Here is a 13,499-nt window from a genome sequence, read left to right on the forward strand (position 1 = left end):
GATAGTGGAACAGGAGAAACACGCGATGACGATGGGGCGTGAGAAACGGCCTACGATCGAGCGGGAAAAGGAGGACGAGACATCGGTGGAGGTCGAGAGCGATGCGATCGACTCGCTCGAGTTGATGCGCGCGATGTGGACGTCTATGCATTCGACGTCGTGTAATTTGCGGCTAATGATGGCGTTTTTGTCTAAACATCTGGCGATTCATCGAGGAACGAAGCCGATCGCGTGTATACGCGAGGCTGAGCGTATGAGGAATGCTATATGTATCGTTACTGATATCTGGAGTCGAAAGGGTCCGTGGAACTCGTACTGCTCTGGGGACAGTATGGTTCGCTTGGTCGAGAGTTCCGCGACGCCGGACGAGCGTGCGTCGCTTATGGAGATTGAGATAACGAAGGAGGCTTCTTCGAATTGGATAAAAGATTACTGGGAATATCTGGCGCGTTTGAAAACGACGAAAGGGGATCTCGACAACGAGTACGAGAAATATCTTGCGCGTTTGAATACCACGAGAGGGAATGATGAGAGTTGTGGCAGTAGTTTAGACGCATTGTTTGCGTCTCTATCTGGAGATAAGGTGGAGGCTGATCGATTCGTTCAGTATGTGACGAAGTTGCAGGGTGGACGACAGCTCGAGGCGAGATCTCCGGGCGAGAAAGGGATCGATTGCGAATTGGTTCGAATGTACGTGTACAATGTCAAGGATATAGTTAAGAAAAAGAAATGCAACTGGTGGAAGTATGCGAAATTGAGAGTTCAATTTTTGAACTCCGTGTCGGATCGGAAGAAGCAGTTGATGCGACAGTTGATAGATCGAGTCGCCGATGATCTGAGGAAAGTACCCGGAGTGCGCGGGGAGGCGAGAAGCGTCGAGTGCGACAGCGAGTAGAATGTATCGTTATGACGTTCGCGCAAATTATCGTCAGGGGGGTATTGATTTGTGGCGAAGAGCGCGAGTATATGTAAAAAAAAAATGTACTAATATTTCTATGTAAAAAAAATATGTGGTATTAATATGTATACTAATTGAATATATGTATAAGAATACATGTATAAAAATATATACACGAATATATAAGAATATACACGAATATAAGAATATACACGAATATATGTGTAAAAATATGTACACGAATCTATGTGTAAAAGTGTGCGTAAATATGAAAATTATCGTAGGAGTATTAATAAGAAGATAATATTTTTATTGGAAATGTGAATGTTGTGCGATGCGTCATTTTTCGCGCTCGCTACGCGTGACTACGGGAAGTCTAACCGCAACGGCGATAGAAGATTAGTCAGTCTATTGTTTATTTCTTCGTTTTTATTCTATTGCTATTTTATCGTTGTCATGTTTTTATTTTTGTTCTCTATTGTGTACTTTTGTTCTCTATTTTGTATTATGACTGATATTGCGTATGGGATCTTTAGCGAGATCGTCATTCGTTGGTGTGTAATCGCGCTACTTATATTTGGATTCGTTCGATGAGAATAATCTCACGCGATAGAATAGAAATTAAAGCGATTTTAATTTCTGATTCGTGACTCGGATCGATTCATCGCGTCGTCCTCGCCCTCTCGCGACCGATGGCAACATCGATCGAACGTATTCGTGCGTATTTTGGTCGGCGACGCGCAGTGTCGATTTGACTTTTGTTTCGCGCGATGACGCCTTCTCGTGGAATCGCCGTGATCGCGTGCGCGATAGCCGTTATCGCGGCGATTCGCGACTCCATTGCCAACAGCGATTCCGTTGCTAACAGCGACGAAGAGGCGATTCGGTTTTTGCAAACCTACGGATATCTGAATGGTGATAACGACACAAACGATATCAGATAACGCGACGTTGGCTCTGAGACACGCGATTGCGCTTTTTCAGGAGTATTATCGTATACCTGGTGATGGTGTTCTTAATGAAGCTACATTGGAACACATGCGTAAACCGCGATGCGGTGTCAAAGATATATTACATGACTTGGACGATTCTCCGAGGAAATGGGCGAAGACGCATCTCACTTGGAACTTTCATCTGGCGAGCGAGAGCGTTCTACGAGTCACCGAAGTCGCGTTCGAAATGTGGGCTGCGAATTCATCGCTGACGTTCGAGCGCAATTCAACGAATCCCGAGATCGTGATATCATTTCGGAAAGGTTTTCACACGTTTGTAGATCCTCGGCATCAAGGTAGTCGAATATGTCCGTCGTTGTTGGACGGACCAGGAAACGTGTTAGCTCACGCTTTTTTACCATCGTCAGAAGTGTCAGAGGTGCACGTGGATAGCGCGGAGAAGTGGCACATCGAGTTAACTGTTAATCCTGACGATACGATTCATCTGTTGCATACGTTGACGCACGAGATCGGTCACGCATTAGGATTACATCACAGTCCTTTAAAAGATGCGATAACGCTTTTGTTCCCTCTAAGACCTTTTCCGTGCGATTGAGCGAGGCGGATGTTCTCGCCATTCAGAATTTATACGGTTTAAGAAATAAGAGTGAAATTGCGGGACCAGTTACGACGACTATAGCGACGACCACGATTGCGACGCGCGATACAGGGAATTCCGCGGATCTGTGCGCGTTGCGACGCGTCGATACGGTGTTGGTATTAGAAAATAGAATGTATGTGGCGTATCGACATTACTTATGGTCGATCGATCTAAACGGAAAATCTTACGGTAGGTCGTTGTTACTGACGGACTATCTGCGTTTTCTTCCCGATAATTTTACGCGTTTGGCGGGTGCTTATCGACGATCTTCGGGCCAACTCGTATTGTTTGTTGACAATACGGTTTATATGATAGAATATCCGAGTTTTGAGCTAGTACCGAGTTGGCCGAGGAAATTGAAAGATATGAATCTTTCTCCTAATGCGAAAATTAATGCTGTGATTAATACTAACGCGAGACGAACGTTTGCGATCTACAACGACGAGATCGTGGCCGAGATCGACGATTGCTCGATGATAGCCGTCAGGCATAATTCGTTGCACGCGATATTTCCTGGGATTCCACCTGCTGTAACATCCGCCGTTCGATACATCGACGGTAATCTGTACTTTTTTGTTAAACGACAGTTTTTTAAATATAACGAATTTACTAGAAGTGTAACTATGGCCGGTAAATTTGATTCGGAGATTTTTGGTATCGTGTGTCCAAAGGACGGATTGTTAGAGCAATTGCGCGCTCTTTTGAAAAGACTCGCTCAGATGAGGAACGTGTTTTCGAGCGAGGACGATTTAGAAGAGGAGAGGGAGGAGGAAGAGGCACGGAAGTTTTCGCATAGTGTATAGAGCTAAGAATACGAAACGTTTACGAACAGTATTGCGCGATCTCTTCGATCGTAAAGATGTACGACATCGAGCGCTCGCAGGATTCTGAGACGTGCCGAGTCGACGAGAGCGATGACACGAAAAGGAGAAAGAGGACGCTCGATGATGACAGATCGATCGCGTCGAGTCATAGTAACGCCGGTTATACGAATAATTCAGTTAGAATTCTAGAACGAAAATATTCCTTGACTAAGACGGGATACAAATTTCTTAATGTATGTGTTACTCTTGAGCGCTCCTCGCGCGTGAATATTATTCTGGGAGATAGTCATGGCAAGGAGATCTTGATGTTGCCCGATACATAGAAGCAGCTTGTCGAGCAACGAGACGTTCTCTTGAAGTATCTGCAAAGTATCAACGGAGAACCGTCCTTTCCAGCCCCGTTGGATATTGGAAATATGACCGTGCGTTTTGGAAAAATCAACAACTTGACGATATTACGCCTGGAAACATCCGTGGCTCGCCTGGCCATGTCGAGGGAAACAGTGAAAAATATGTTCGAGCTCGAGCATTGCATCAATCGACTCGTTATCTCGTTGACCAAGATATTAGGAAAAATTAATGCGAAATTGACACGTTTCAAGGATATTGCGTTAACCGCTAAGGATAAGGAAAATATCTCGAAAGTTATACGCGATAGCGATGCCTACGATCGTAACGACATTATCGATTGCGAACTCGTTGCTCTGTACTTTGGGATGTAAGATTGAGATGAAATAAAAGTGAGATATATCATAAACAAGGTTTTGTGTATTTTCTCAAGCATGTATATAAGTATAGCGAGCGATAAAACAATTCGATTATAGTATAAGCAATGAATCTAATTATAATATATAAGCATTGAATCTAATATAATGATTACAAACTAATTTCAATTCGATTATAGTATAAGCAATGAATCTAATTATAATATAAGCACTGAATCTAATTATAATATAAGCACTGAATCTAATATAATAATTAAAAAACTAATTTGACATATGATATAAGTCGTTAATGTGATATTACAATTCGGTGATACATTCCCGTCGTGTTGACCACCAGTTGTACAATTTGCACACGTTCTCCATTGCGCAATGCTTCGTGTGACGCTCGCAGTGAAATGCTCGAACGTCGTTCAGAGTGCTTAGGCGCCCTATATCTTCGAAATCCGCGTCAATAAGCTCGACGATCACGTTGTGATCCGCGATAATGTCGCAGCCGAGAATTTCCTCTAACCATTTCTTTTTCTCCAAGCCTTTGACGTACTCGTTTAGGTGCATCTCGTGATTGATTGCACACGCTGTTTCGAATCACGTTTTTCGAGAGTCTGTATGCGATGTCGCCGTCGCTCCACTGCAAGCCGTGATGATTGGAGGTTATCCAACATGCTTTAAATTTTTCCGTTTTTGTAAGAAGATTCCAAGGTATCGCTTCTCGAAATATTCGATGGGTCAGTTCTTTTCCATTTTTTAATATTGCCACCTCTTTAACCGTAAATTTTTCTCGAACGGTAAAACCTTGCAGATCGACGAAGATCGGTATGTTTGGCATCGCTCTCGTAGGAAAACCGTGATTACGTGAGTTTATGTACGGCGTTCGTCAGTGGGTTATACTCTACAACTCTATCATGAATGATGAGACAATAAGCCGTTGTGTTAGCCGGAACGTTTTCTTTGCATTCGAATTCTACGCGAACGTCGACGGTGGCGCTCTTGATCGATTCGTTCTGATGGGAGCAATCGATGACCACTAGCGGACCGTATTGCAGAAATCTAGTGACAGACATAAATGGTTCGCAAGTCTCACATCCGTAATACGTCTTTCGAAATTTTAGATACATATCGTACAGTACTGCGAACTTGTTTCGCTCGAAATCTAGATTCATATCGTTGTAGGGATAGAACTCGGAATTCAAATAGAGTTTTACATTAATCAGCTTACAATTGTCGAATTTAGAAATGTCTTCTGACGGTACATTTTTTTTTCCGGTCTGTAGCGCAAAGATCACGTATCGCGGTTTCTCCAATTGCGTTGCCGCTTTTACCGCCCAGGAATGCTTGGTTGTACTTTGCAACAACGGAAATTCGTATAGATCCCATGAACGAAAGCCCATGCTCAGATATCGTCCACTGTCCAATGTTCGCAGAAGCGATAGTTTGTTAACGTCATTAAGTATCACGTGTGGCATTCGCCACTGTATTCTTAACAAGGTGATCTTCGGTCTCTGATCTGAATACGCTACGACGCAATTGTTATCGTTGCGAGCGCGTATCAGAATGAGTTCGTGTCGCGCGTTTATCACTATGCGTTTGTAATCCTCGCAGAAACCAAGGAGTATGTTGAGAGGCACACAAAAGTTAAAATCATCCAATACTATAGGCGGTATTTCCCATCCGGTGTTCTGTAAAACTCTATCTCTCTCGTAGCTTAACGATGCATAGTTTTTCATCAAGGTCGTTATGCCGACGTTTGCTCTTATCGATCTCCACGCCATTAAGCTCGTATCGAATCTCGTCGAACATAAACGCGACGCAATTATTGACTAGCTTTGTTCTCGTAACTTCTTTTGCCGTGCCTTCCTTCGCCGTGCCTTCCTTCGCGGTCTCTCTCGTCGCGAATTTTCCCTCGATGTATAGAAAACTTTCACACGGCAACACGTATATAGATCCTGTTGCTGAATAGGTATTCCGTCGCTGTATTCGAATGTAGTGTTAGCATATGGATTGTAAGTGTGAGTTTCTATTTTCACCCAGCGTAAGGCTCGACGAATCTCGGGCGACGCGGTCGGGAGGGCGTGCAGACACGGCCCTCTACTACCGAACACGATACGTTGCATCATTTGCGGCCCCTCCAATTGCGATAAAACGAACGTGTTGATAAGCATGCTCGAAAGTCCGACATGGCGTACGCTTTGAGAATGTGTACGTCTACTCGAAATCTCTGCAACAACCAAAATATCGATATCTGGCGGAACTGCTCGAGTCGATGGACGAGATCGGTTATCACGCGTTCTCAAACAATAGCGACGTCGTGCCACCGAGCGAAGCGCTTCCCGATTCGATATTCGTGTTCGACGACGTGACCTGACAAGCAGAACGCGATCAGGGAATATTTTGCCATGGGTCGACACTCGAACATCGATTGTTTCTATCTTTGTCAGACATATGCTAAAATTCCAAAACACCTGATACGCGACAACGCGAATCTCTTGATTCTGTTTAAACAGGATGGCACTAATCTAAAGCACGTTTACAACGAGCATGTAAACACGGATATGTCGTATGAGAATTTTTACGCTTTATGTCGCGCGTGTTGGAAACGCAAATATGGTTTCGTAGTCATCGATAAAGACAGCGCGTTAAGAAATGGTAGATACAGACGAGGATTTAACGATTTCGCCGTGATGTAAAGCGATCAGTTGTGCTACGAGAATGGACGTTGACACTGCGGCTGGTACGAATGTCGCTCGGTTGGAAAAAACGGCGCGAGAGATCGCGAAGACTCAGAACTCTATACGTAAAAAGTACAGAGAGTTAAAGACCGGTGAGATAGAAGAGGAGATCGCACTGGAGAGACGACTCAAGCCGATCGTTCAGCCGTTGAAACGAATTGCCGAAAATATTACGCGAGACGAGGGAATCGACCCGATCGCGTTCGTCGGTGCTAAGAGAAAACGCGAAACCGATGACGACGATGAGCCATCGTCTAGATCGACGAGAAGCTCTCGACGAGATCGCCCTTGATCGCGACGGTGAGTCCCGCGACTAGAAACGAATTGGAAGAATCAATATCGAACGCGCAATGGGGACCATTAGGTCGCAAATATATGGGCGCGCTTCTAAGCGGGGACAAACAGAGCGAGATCGATCACGTTTACGGAGTGTACTTCGATTTAGATGGCTCGATGCTTGGCGATAGGCGATTCGACGTGACCGCCGACGACAGCGTGATCGTCGGCGACACGCGATATCCGAATACCCCGGGTTTGTACGAGTTGATCTTCAAGAGACTTCCCGACAACGCTGTGTACACGGAGAACGACAAGCAAACGTACAAGAGTATACTGTTAATTACAAACGCCCATCGACGTGACCACAATGCGCTTATGCCTATTCTAGGAAACAAAGGTTTCAAGTACAAACATATCGCGCCACTATTGCTCGATAAGGATAAAAGTGGTGCTGGTATTAGTAAAGTGAGAAAAAAAGGGATCGACTCTATTCCATCCGCTATGCGGGTGAGAAACAAAGGAATCGAGTACGTCCATTGGGACGATCCCAACGAACTAGTCGATCGTCTTCGATTACTCGATGCCTCTAACCGATACCGACGCCGCGAGTAAAAGTTACGTGGACAGCGCGTTTCGAGACGCGGAAGCGAAAATCTCCGAGACGAGCGAATTCTCGACAAGCACTCGAACTTTATTGTCGAAGATGAACGAGAGCACGGTTAGATCGATCGGTGAATTGGAGGAATCTATGACGCGCGTAGTTAGATTGTTTCTCAAATACGATATGCAGATCGCCGAAATTACGAGCAGATTATCTACGCGCGGTAGATTCGTTACCCGCAAGGGCATGATGTCCGTGAATAAATTCGGGAAATCTCTGGAGAAGCAACGCGGCATTGACGATCGTTTGACGATCGCATCCCTGCGGGCGTACGTGCGTCGCAGCGCGCTCTGCCTTAATCCGAACGACTACGACGTCAACAGACGTAAGATACGCCATTTGGCTACACCGATCGATGATACCGACGCGACAACCAAAGGTTATGTCGACGAAGCGCTTCGCGTAAGGAGCGAGGAATCGAAAGTTCTAACGAACGAACTACGAAAACAGCTAGAAGATATGAACAAGCGAATTCGAAATATTCTCTTGCAGTATTACGACGTAAAAACCGAGGTGGACATTCTGCGGCATCTCGAGAAGAAGAGCGAAGCCTCGCTCGTCGATCACGACAAACGAATAGAGAAGATGAGAGACACAGTGGAACAGGAGCTCGAAAAACGGGACGAATCGCGAGAGAGAGATCTGAGCGAGATCCGAGGAGTCATTGAGACGCTCCGTGACACTCAGGAGAAACGAACGCGAAATCTAGAGGAATCACTGCGACAGATCGAGGAAAGGAGGGAAGCTTTGTTCGTCGATCTCGATAAACGAATAAGAGAAACGAAACAAGTACTCGATAAACAGAACAATCAACGACTTAAAGATCTGCTCATGTTTCAACGTAAATTAGGACGAATGGAGGAAAAACAAGACAAAGTGCGAACTAGAGACTCGAGCGAGATTCGAAAGGCCGTCGAGACGATCAGCGACGCTCAGGAGAAACGAACACAGATCATAGAGGAATCACTGCATAATCTAGAAAAATCCGTGCGAAACGAGCTCGACGCATCGTCGACGAGCCGCGAGAAAATATCGACGAACGTGGAGAATCTCGCGCGTAGCGTGACAGATCTGACGAGAATCACGAGAGAGCTAACGAATAATGCGATAACGAGAGAGACACTGGACAGGACGCTGGCCTCGTTGAATGTAGATAAAATAGTGACTAGAGAAACAATAAACGAATTACTAATCACACTAAAAACGAATATCATGAAACACACGATTAACGTTTGGAACGAGGAACAGGAGCGAACACGCACGAATAAAACCAACGCGAATCGCGCCTCCTCGTAAAAATCAACGATGAGCATCGAGAAGAGGAGACTCGTCGAGGAACTTCACAACCCGCGCGAAAAAATTTTCCGCGTCGTCGAGTCATAGTGCGCGATTACGACGACCTGTGGCAGGCCGATGTCGTTGAGATGCGTCCGTACGCGCGACAAAACAAAGGCTATAATTACGTGATGACGGTTATCGATGTGTTGAGCAAATACGCGTGGGCTGTGCCGCTAAAGAGCAAGAGCGGAAACGAGGTAGCCGCGGCGTTATCTAAAATATTTCGCGACGACGCTCGACATCCGCGAAATCTACAAACGGACAAGGGCAAGGAGTTCTACAACGCCTCCGTAAAAGCGATTACTGACAGATACGATATACGCCACTACTCAACGTACTCAGTGATGAAGGCGGCGGTTGTGGAGCGATTTAATCGCACGCTCAAGAACAACATGTGGAAATTCTTCACGCTAAACGGATCGTACAGATGGCTCGATGCTCTACCGCGTTTAATCTCGGAGTATAACAATCGCACGCATCGAACGATCGGAATGCGACCGGCGGACGTAACTCCAGCCATTGCCAAGAGACTCCTCTCCACGGTATAGTCACTTGAAGATCGCAACCCTCGCAAGATTCAAGGTGAACGATCCGGTACGCGTCAGCAAGTTCAAAACGATTTTCGAAAAAGGATATACGCCTAACTGGACGACTGAGATTTTTCGAATCGCTAAGGTGCAACGAATCCTGTGACGTATCTGCTAAAAGACTATCGTAAGGAACCAATAGCCGGAGGGTTTTACGAGTTACTGCGAGTTTCCAATCCTGATATCTATCTCGTTGAGAAAGTATTACGTAGAAAAGACGATAAAGTTTTTGTCAAATGGCTAGGAATGAACAATACACATAACTCTTGGATTCACAAAACAGCTGTATTGTAATAAATAAAGAATGTACAGTATCACTTATTCTATATTAGTACAAAGTTTACTTATTCTATATTGATACAATTTTTTATACTTCATTAGTATGTAATAATGGTATCTTATAATGGTATCTTATAATGGTATCTTATAATGGTATTTTATAATGGCCCCATGGTAACGTATTAATGGAGTCAGGTATTAAGTATCGCTTGTCGTCATAAGGATTCAAAACTAGCTTTAATTCGGACACGGTGTAAACCTCGTGCAACATCGAGCGTATGCACGCCTGACGTCTCGATTGCTGCAACGATTCATTCAAGCAAAATCCTCGAACGTTGTCGTTTTCGCGACGGTATTCCTTTTAACGCCCTTTATTCTCTTCGTATCGCTCTTTCCCAAAACTTTCAGAGCATACATCTTCGCCCTGAGTCCTATGAACTCCGTCATTATCGCTCCGTTGTTCTCATCTTTCATCAAACCAAGAACCTTCTTATTCACGCGCGGTATATCGTACGCGTTGTCGTCGGAATAATCGCTAGTGTCAAATCTCGCGATATCTCGCTTCATATTCTCGTAAACATTTTGACATTCCAAAAAATATATCAAACTATCGGTATCCGTATACATAATTTTGCATTTAGAGCGATAAAGCGGTATCATATAATCGTAATGAAAATCGTACAATCGCATTTTAGATATTTCTAGAATACACATACCGACGTAGATTGGTTTGTTAAATTGAACCTCGAGTTTGCGTAACTCGATAGCCATAAGATTCTCGTCAAAAACGCTTCTACTATGAAAATTCGGTTTCGCGATCAGCGCCTCTGCGCCATATCTTCCATCCCAACGCGTCACGAGTCTCACGTCTACGTAATTACGCACGTTCTCCATTGTTTTACCGAAAACCGCGTTGTTCATCAGCTTATACAGATTTCTCTCGAACTCGTTGCTCGCGCGAGTTCTTCGTTCCGTATTGAGCTCGATGTACGCGCGCAACCAAGGAGACTTCGCGAATCGCAACGCGCGATAGATCTTTGTCACGCGTAAACCGTGTCGCACGCACTGCTGAAGATTGCGATAATACGTCACGTAACGCGACTTATCGTAGAGCGTGGCGAGTAGCTTTTCATTTCGATTTCCCGGCGGTCTCTCGCGCGTCGGGCAAAACGGAAGATCCGCGTGATCGTCGTGAAGATGTCGCGGATATTCGAGATCGACTTCTAGAATATAACCAATATCGGAGTCAGATGGCACGGACATAATATCGAGACCATCGACATTCTCGACCCACCGAAATTCCGCATATGGTAAAGGTTCGCACATGGCCCAGCCGTAGAGATTGTTCACATCATAATACATAAGATACGACGACGGCTGAGACGAGTCATATAATGATTCATATTGATTATTAACTCGCGCATATCTATTCGAGCATTGGCTTAAACCGCCGCGTATACCGCGCTCTACGAACATCACCATATCAATATCGGTGAGCAGATCGAATCGAACGTTCGTATATTTCAACATAGCGTCCCACGTATATCCCGGTAATGTGAAATAATGCGCTGGATCCAAATTGTAACTTTCCATACAAGTATCTCGAAAATTTTCAAAGACATCCGCCAAGAGAAGCACATCCGTTTTCAAATATAGATCGCTGTATTCGCCGAGAGTTTTCACATGAAAACGTTCCCATATTCTTCGCGCATGTTCGTAATCACTAACACTCACAGTTTCACCAGTTAACGAACTGTAAAAAGCTTTGATCGGTGGTAATTCGGTTACTAACAGTTTATCAACGCTATCAATATACTCATAAGGAAATACGCCCTTGCGCGTGAGCAACTCGAAATCCTCCGCGATTAGATCAGAAAATTCGAATCGCGAGATCCTCAATTTTTCTCGATCTAGATACTACTAGAAACTACTTTTTCTAAACTAGTATTAAGAAACTTAAACGAATCCACAAAACGTAGCTTAACACAAGTTTTCCATTTTCCGTACGTCGAATCGTTGACGATTTTCGAAAACGCGATGTAATTTTCCTTAATCAACGATAACAAATCGACTCTACCCTCGAAAGCGTTCGCTACATCCTTAATAATGAAATGTGCATCATAACCGGATAGATTGTGAAAAAAAACAGGAATAACAAACGCGTTCTGATAGTTCAAATTGCAACTCGCGTGCGCGGGTTCTCTATATCGTCCGGTAAGATGACAGTGATCACGCACACGAATATCGTACGACTCAAAGCTCTTTCCGCACACGTGACAATTTGTCGCCTTTTGAAAAGCGTTCCACTCGTTCGGCGTGAGCTCCGACATCGGTACGTTCGCGCACAGAATCTTCTTCACGCGAAACGCGAGAGCGCGCAGCTCTTCGACGAACCACGAGACACAGTCGTCATCTCGGCGAAATCTATAGGCGGAAACGATTCCGTCGTACGTGCTATGCAAATAATATCCTACGCTAAACGCCTTGTGATGTTGATAAGCGAATCTATTGTCGAGACTTCCACTGAATCGTTGATTTCCCTTTTCTAAGACACACTCCAGATCTGCATACACGACGAATCGTAGCCTCTCCTTTCTGTCGTGATTGTGAAAAGAGAGCAACTTGTCGTCCTCGCTCGGAAGAATAACAGCACAGTCGTTCACTTTTCCGCACTCGATGCTATGCGCGACCAATTTCTCATTTGAATAAAAATAATGTAAACATCTGAAAAATACAATATATAATTAATACACAATTTATCTCACAACGAGAATAATCTTTCTTACGCTTACCGATCGCATATGTATTTTTTTTTCTTATGCTTATTTATTTGCGACGTTAACAGTCGAGACAAGTGCTTTATCCATACGAAATGACCAACATGATCGCCACGCCGTTCGTTCGACAGATAGAGCAAATTTATGTGCGTAGACTTTTTGTTTTCCGTAAAAAACGTTCCGACAAAGGAACGATCATGATATCGTTTCTCCCCGTTTTCTCTCGAATAGCAAATACATTAATAGACAAATCATTGAGACGTTCGAATCTAGCGATATTTCGTAGTGTCATAGGAAAATCAATACCATCGAAATTCAGCACCAACGAATAATGAGGATACGATGACGATCTATCCGCGTGTATATCAATGGGATATAGAGCGGCCATCACCGCCCACGCGAAACACGCATTATCGTGTGAACGTACATTAATCACGGCTCTCTTATATTTTATCTTCAGAGGAACATCCAACATCCAGCGTGCATAAGATTACACTTATTTACATTAATCATTAAATTTAATATTCGAAATAATGCCCAACCGCTATCACGTTCCTGAAATTCCTCCAACGACGTCAAAACAACATTCATAACGTTCCCGTCGTACCATTCTCATAGATCGGACATACCGAATAGCTGACAATTCTTCGTGCGAATGCTCTTAACGCTTTTGTCATTCGCGACGAACTCCCCGTGAAACACGGTGTTGACCTTTAAACACGCGTGCATATCAAGATCGACTCGCACTCGCTCGCACACCGTAGCCCTCGCGTCCTCAAGAAACCGTCGAAGTTCGATGTACTCGATATTTA

At 44.4% G+C, this 13,499-nt stretch overlaps 2 protein-coding genes across 2 annotated transcripts; one reads left to right on the plus strand and one right to left on the minus strand.

Moving 5' to 3' along the window:
* The first annotated feature begins 1,810 nt into the window (after positions 1-1,810).
* On the plus strand, positions 1,811-2,446 carry LOC148936479 (matrix metalloproteinase-24-like). Its single transcript, XM_089078259.1, has one exon. The coding sequence runs from the start codon at positions 1,811-1,813 to the stop codon at positions 2,444-2,446; it is 636 nt and encodes a 211-aa protein (XP_088934385.1).
* Positions 2,447-4,888: 2,442 nt separating this feature from the next.
* On the minus strand, positions 4,889-5,809 carry LOC148936480 (uncharacterized). The gene has a single exon (XM_089078260.1). The coding sequence runs from the start codon at positions 5,807-5,809 to the stop codon at positions 4,889-4,891; it is 921 nt and encodes a 306-aa protein (XP_088934386.1).
* Positions 5,810-13,499: the final 7,690 nt, after the last annotated feature.

Source organism: Pogonomyrmex barbatus, unplaced genomic scaffold (genome assembly GCF_055798465.1).
Source record: "Pogonomyrmex barbatus isolate J1 unplaced genomic scaffold, ASM5579846v1 scaffold21, whole genome shotgun sequence".
Lineage (NCBI taxonomy): Eukaryota > Metazoa > Arthropoda > Insecta > Hymenoptera > Formicidae > Pogonomyrmex > Pogonomyrmex barbatus.

Bases quoted from the DNA above. Each gene is read 5' to 3' on its own strand.
- LOC148936480 (XM_089078260.1), bottom strand. From the start codon at position 5,809: ATGGCGTGGAGATCGATAAGAGCAAACGTCGGCATAACGACCTTGATG.
- LOC148936479 (XM_089078259.1), top strand. From the start codon at position 1,811: ATGGTGATAACGACACAAACGATATCAGATAACGCGACGTTGGCTCTG.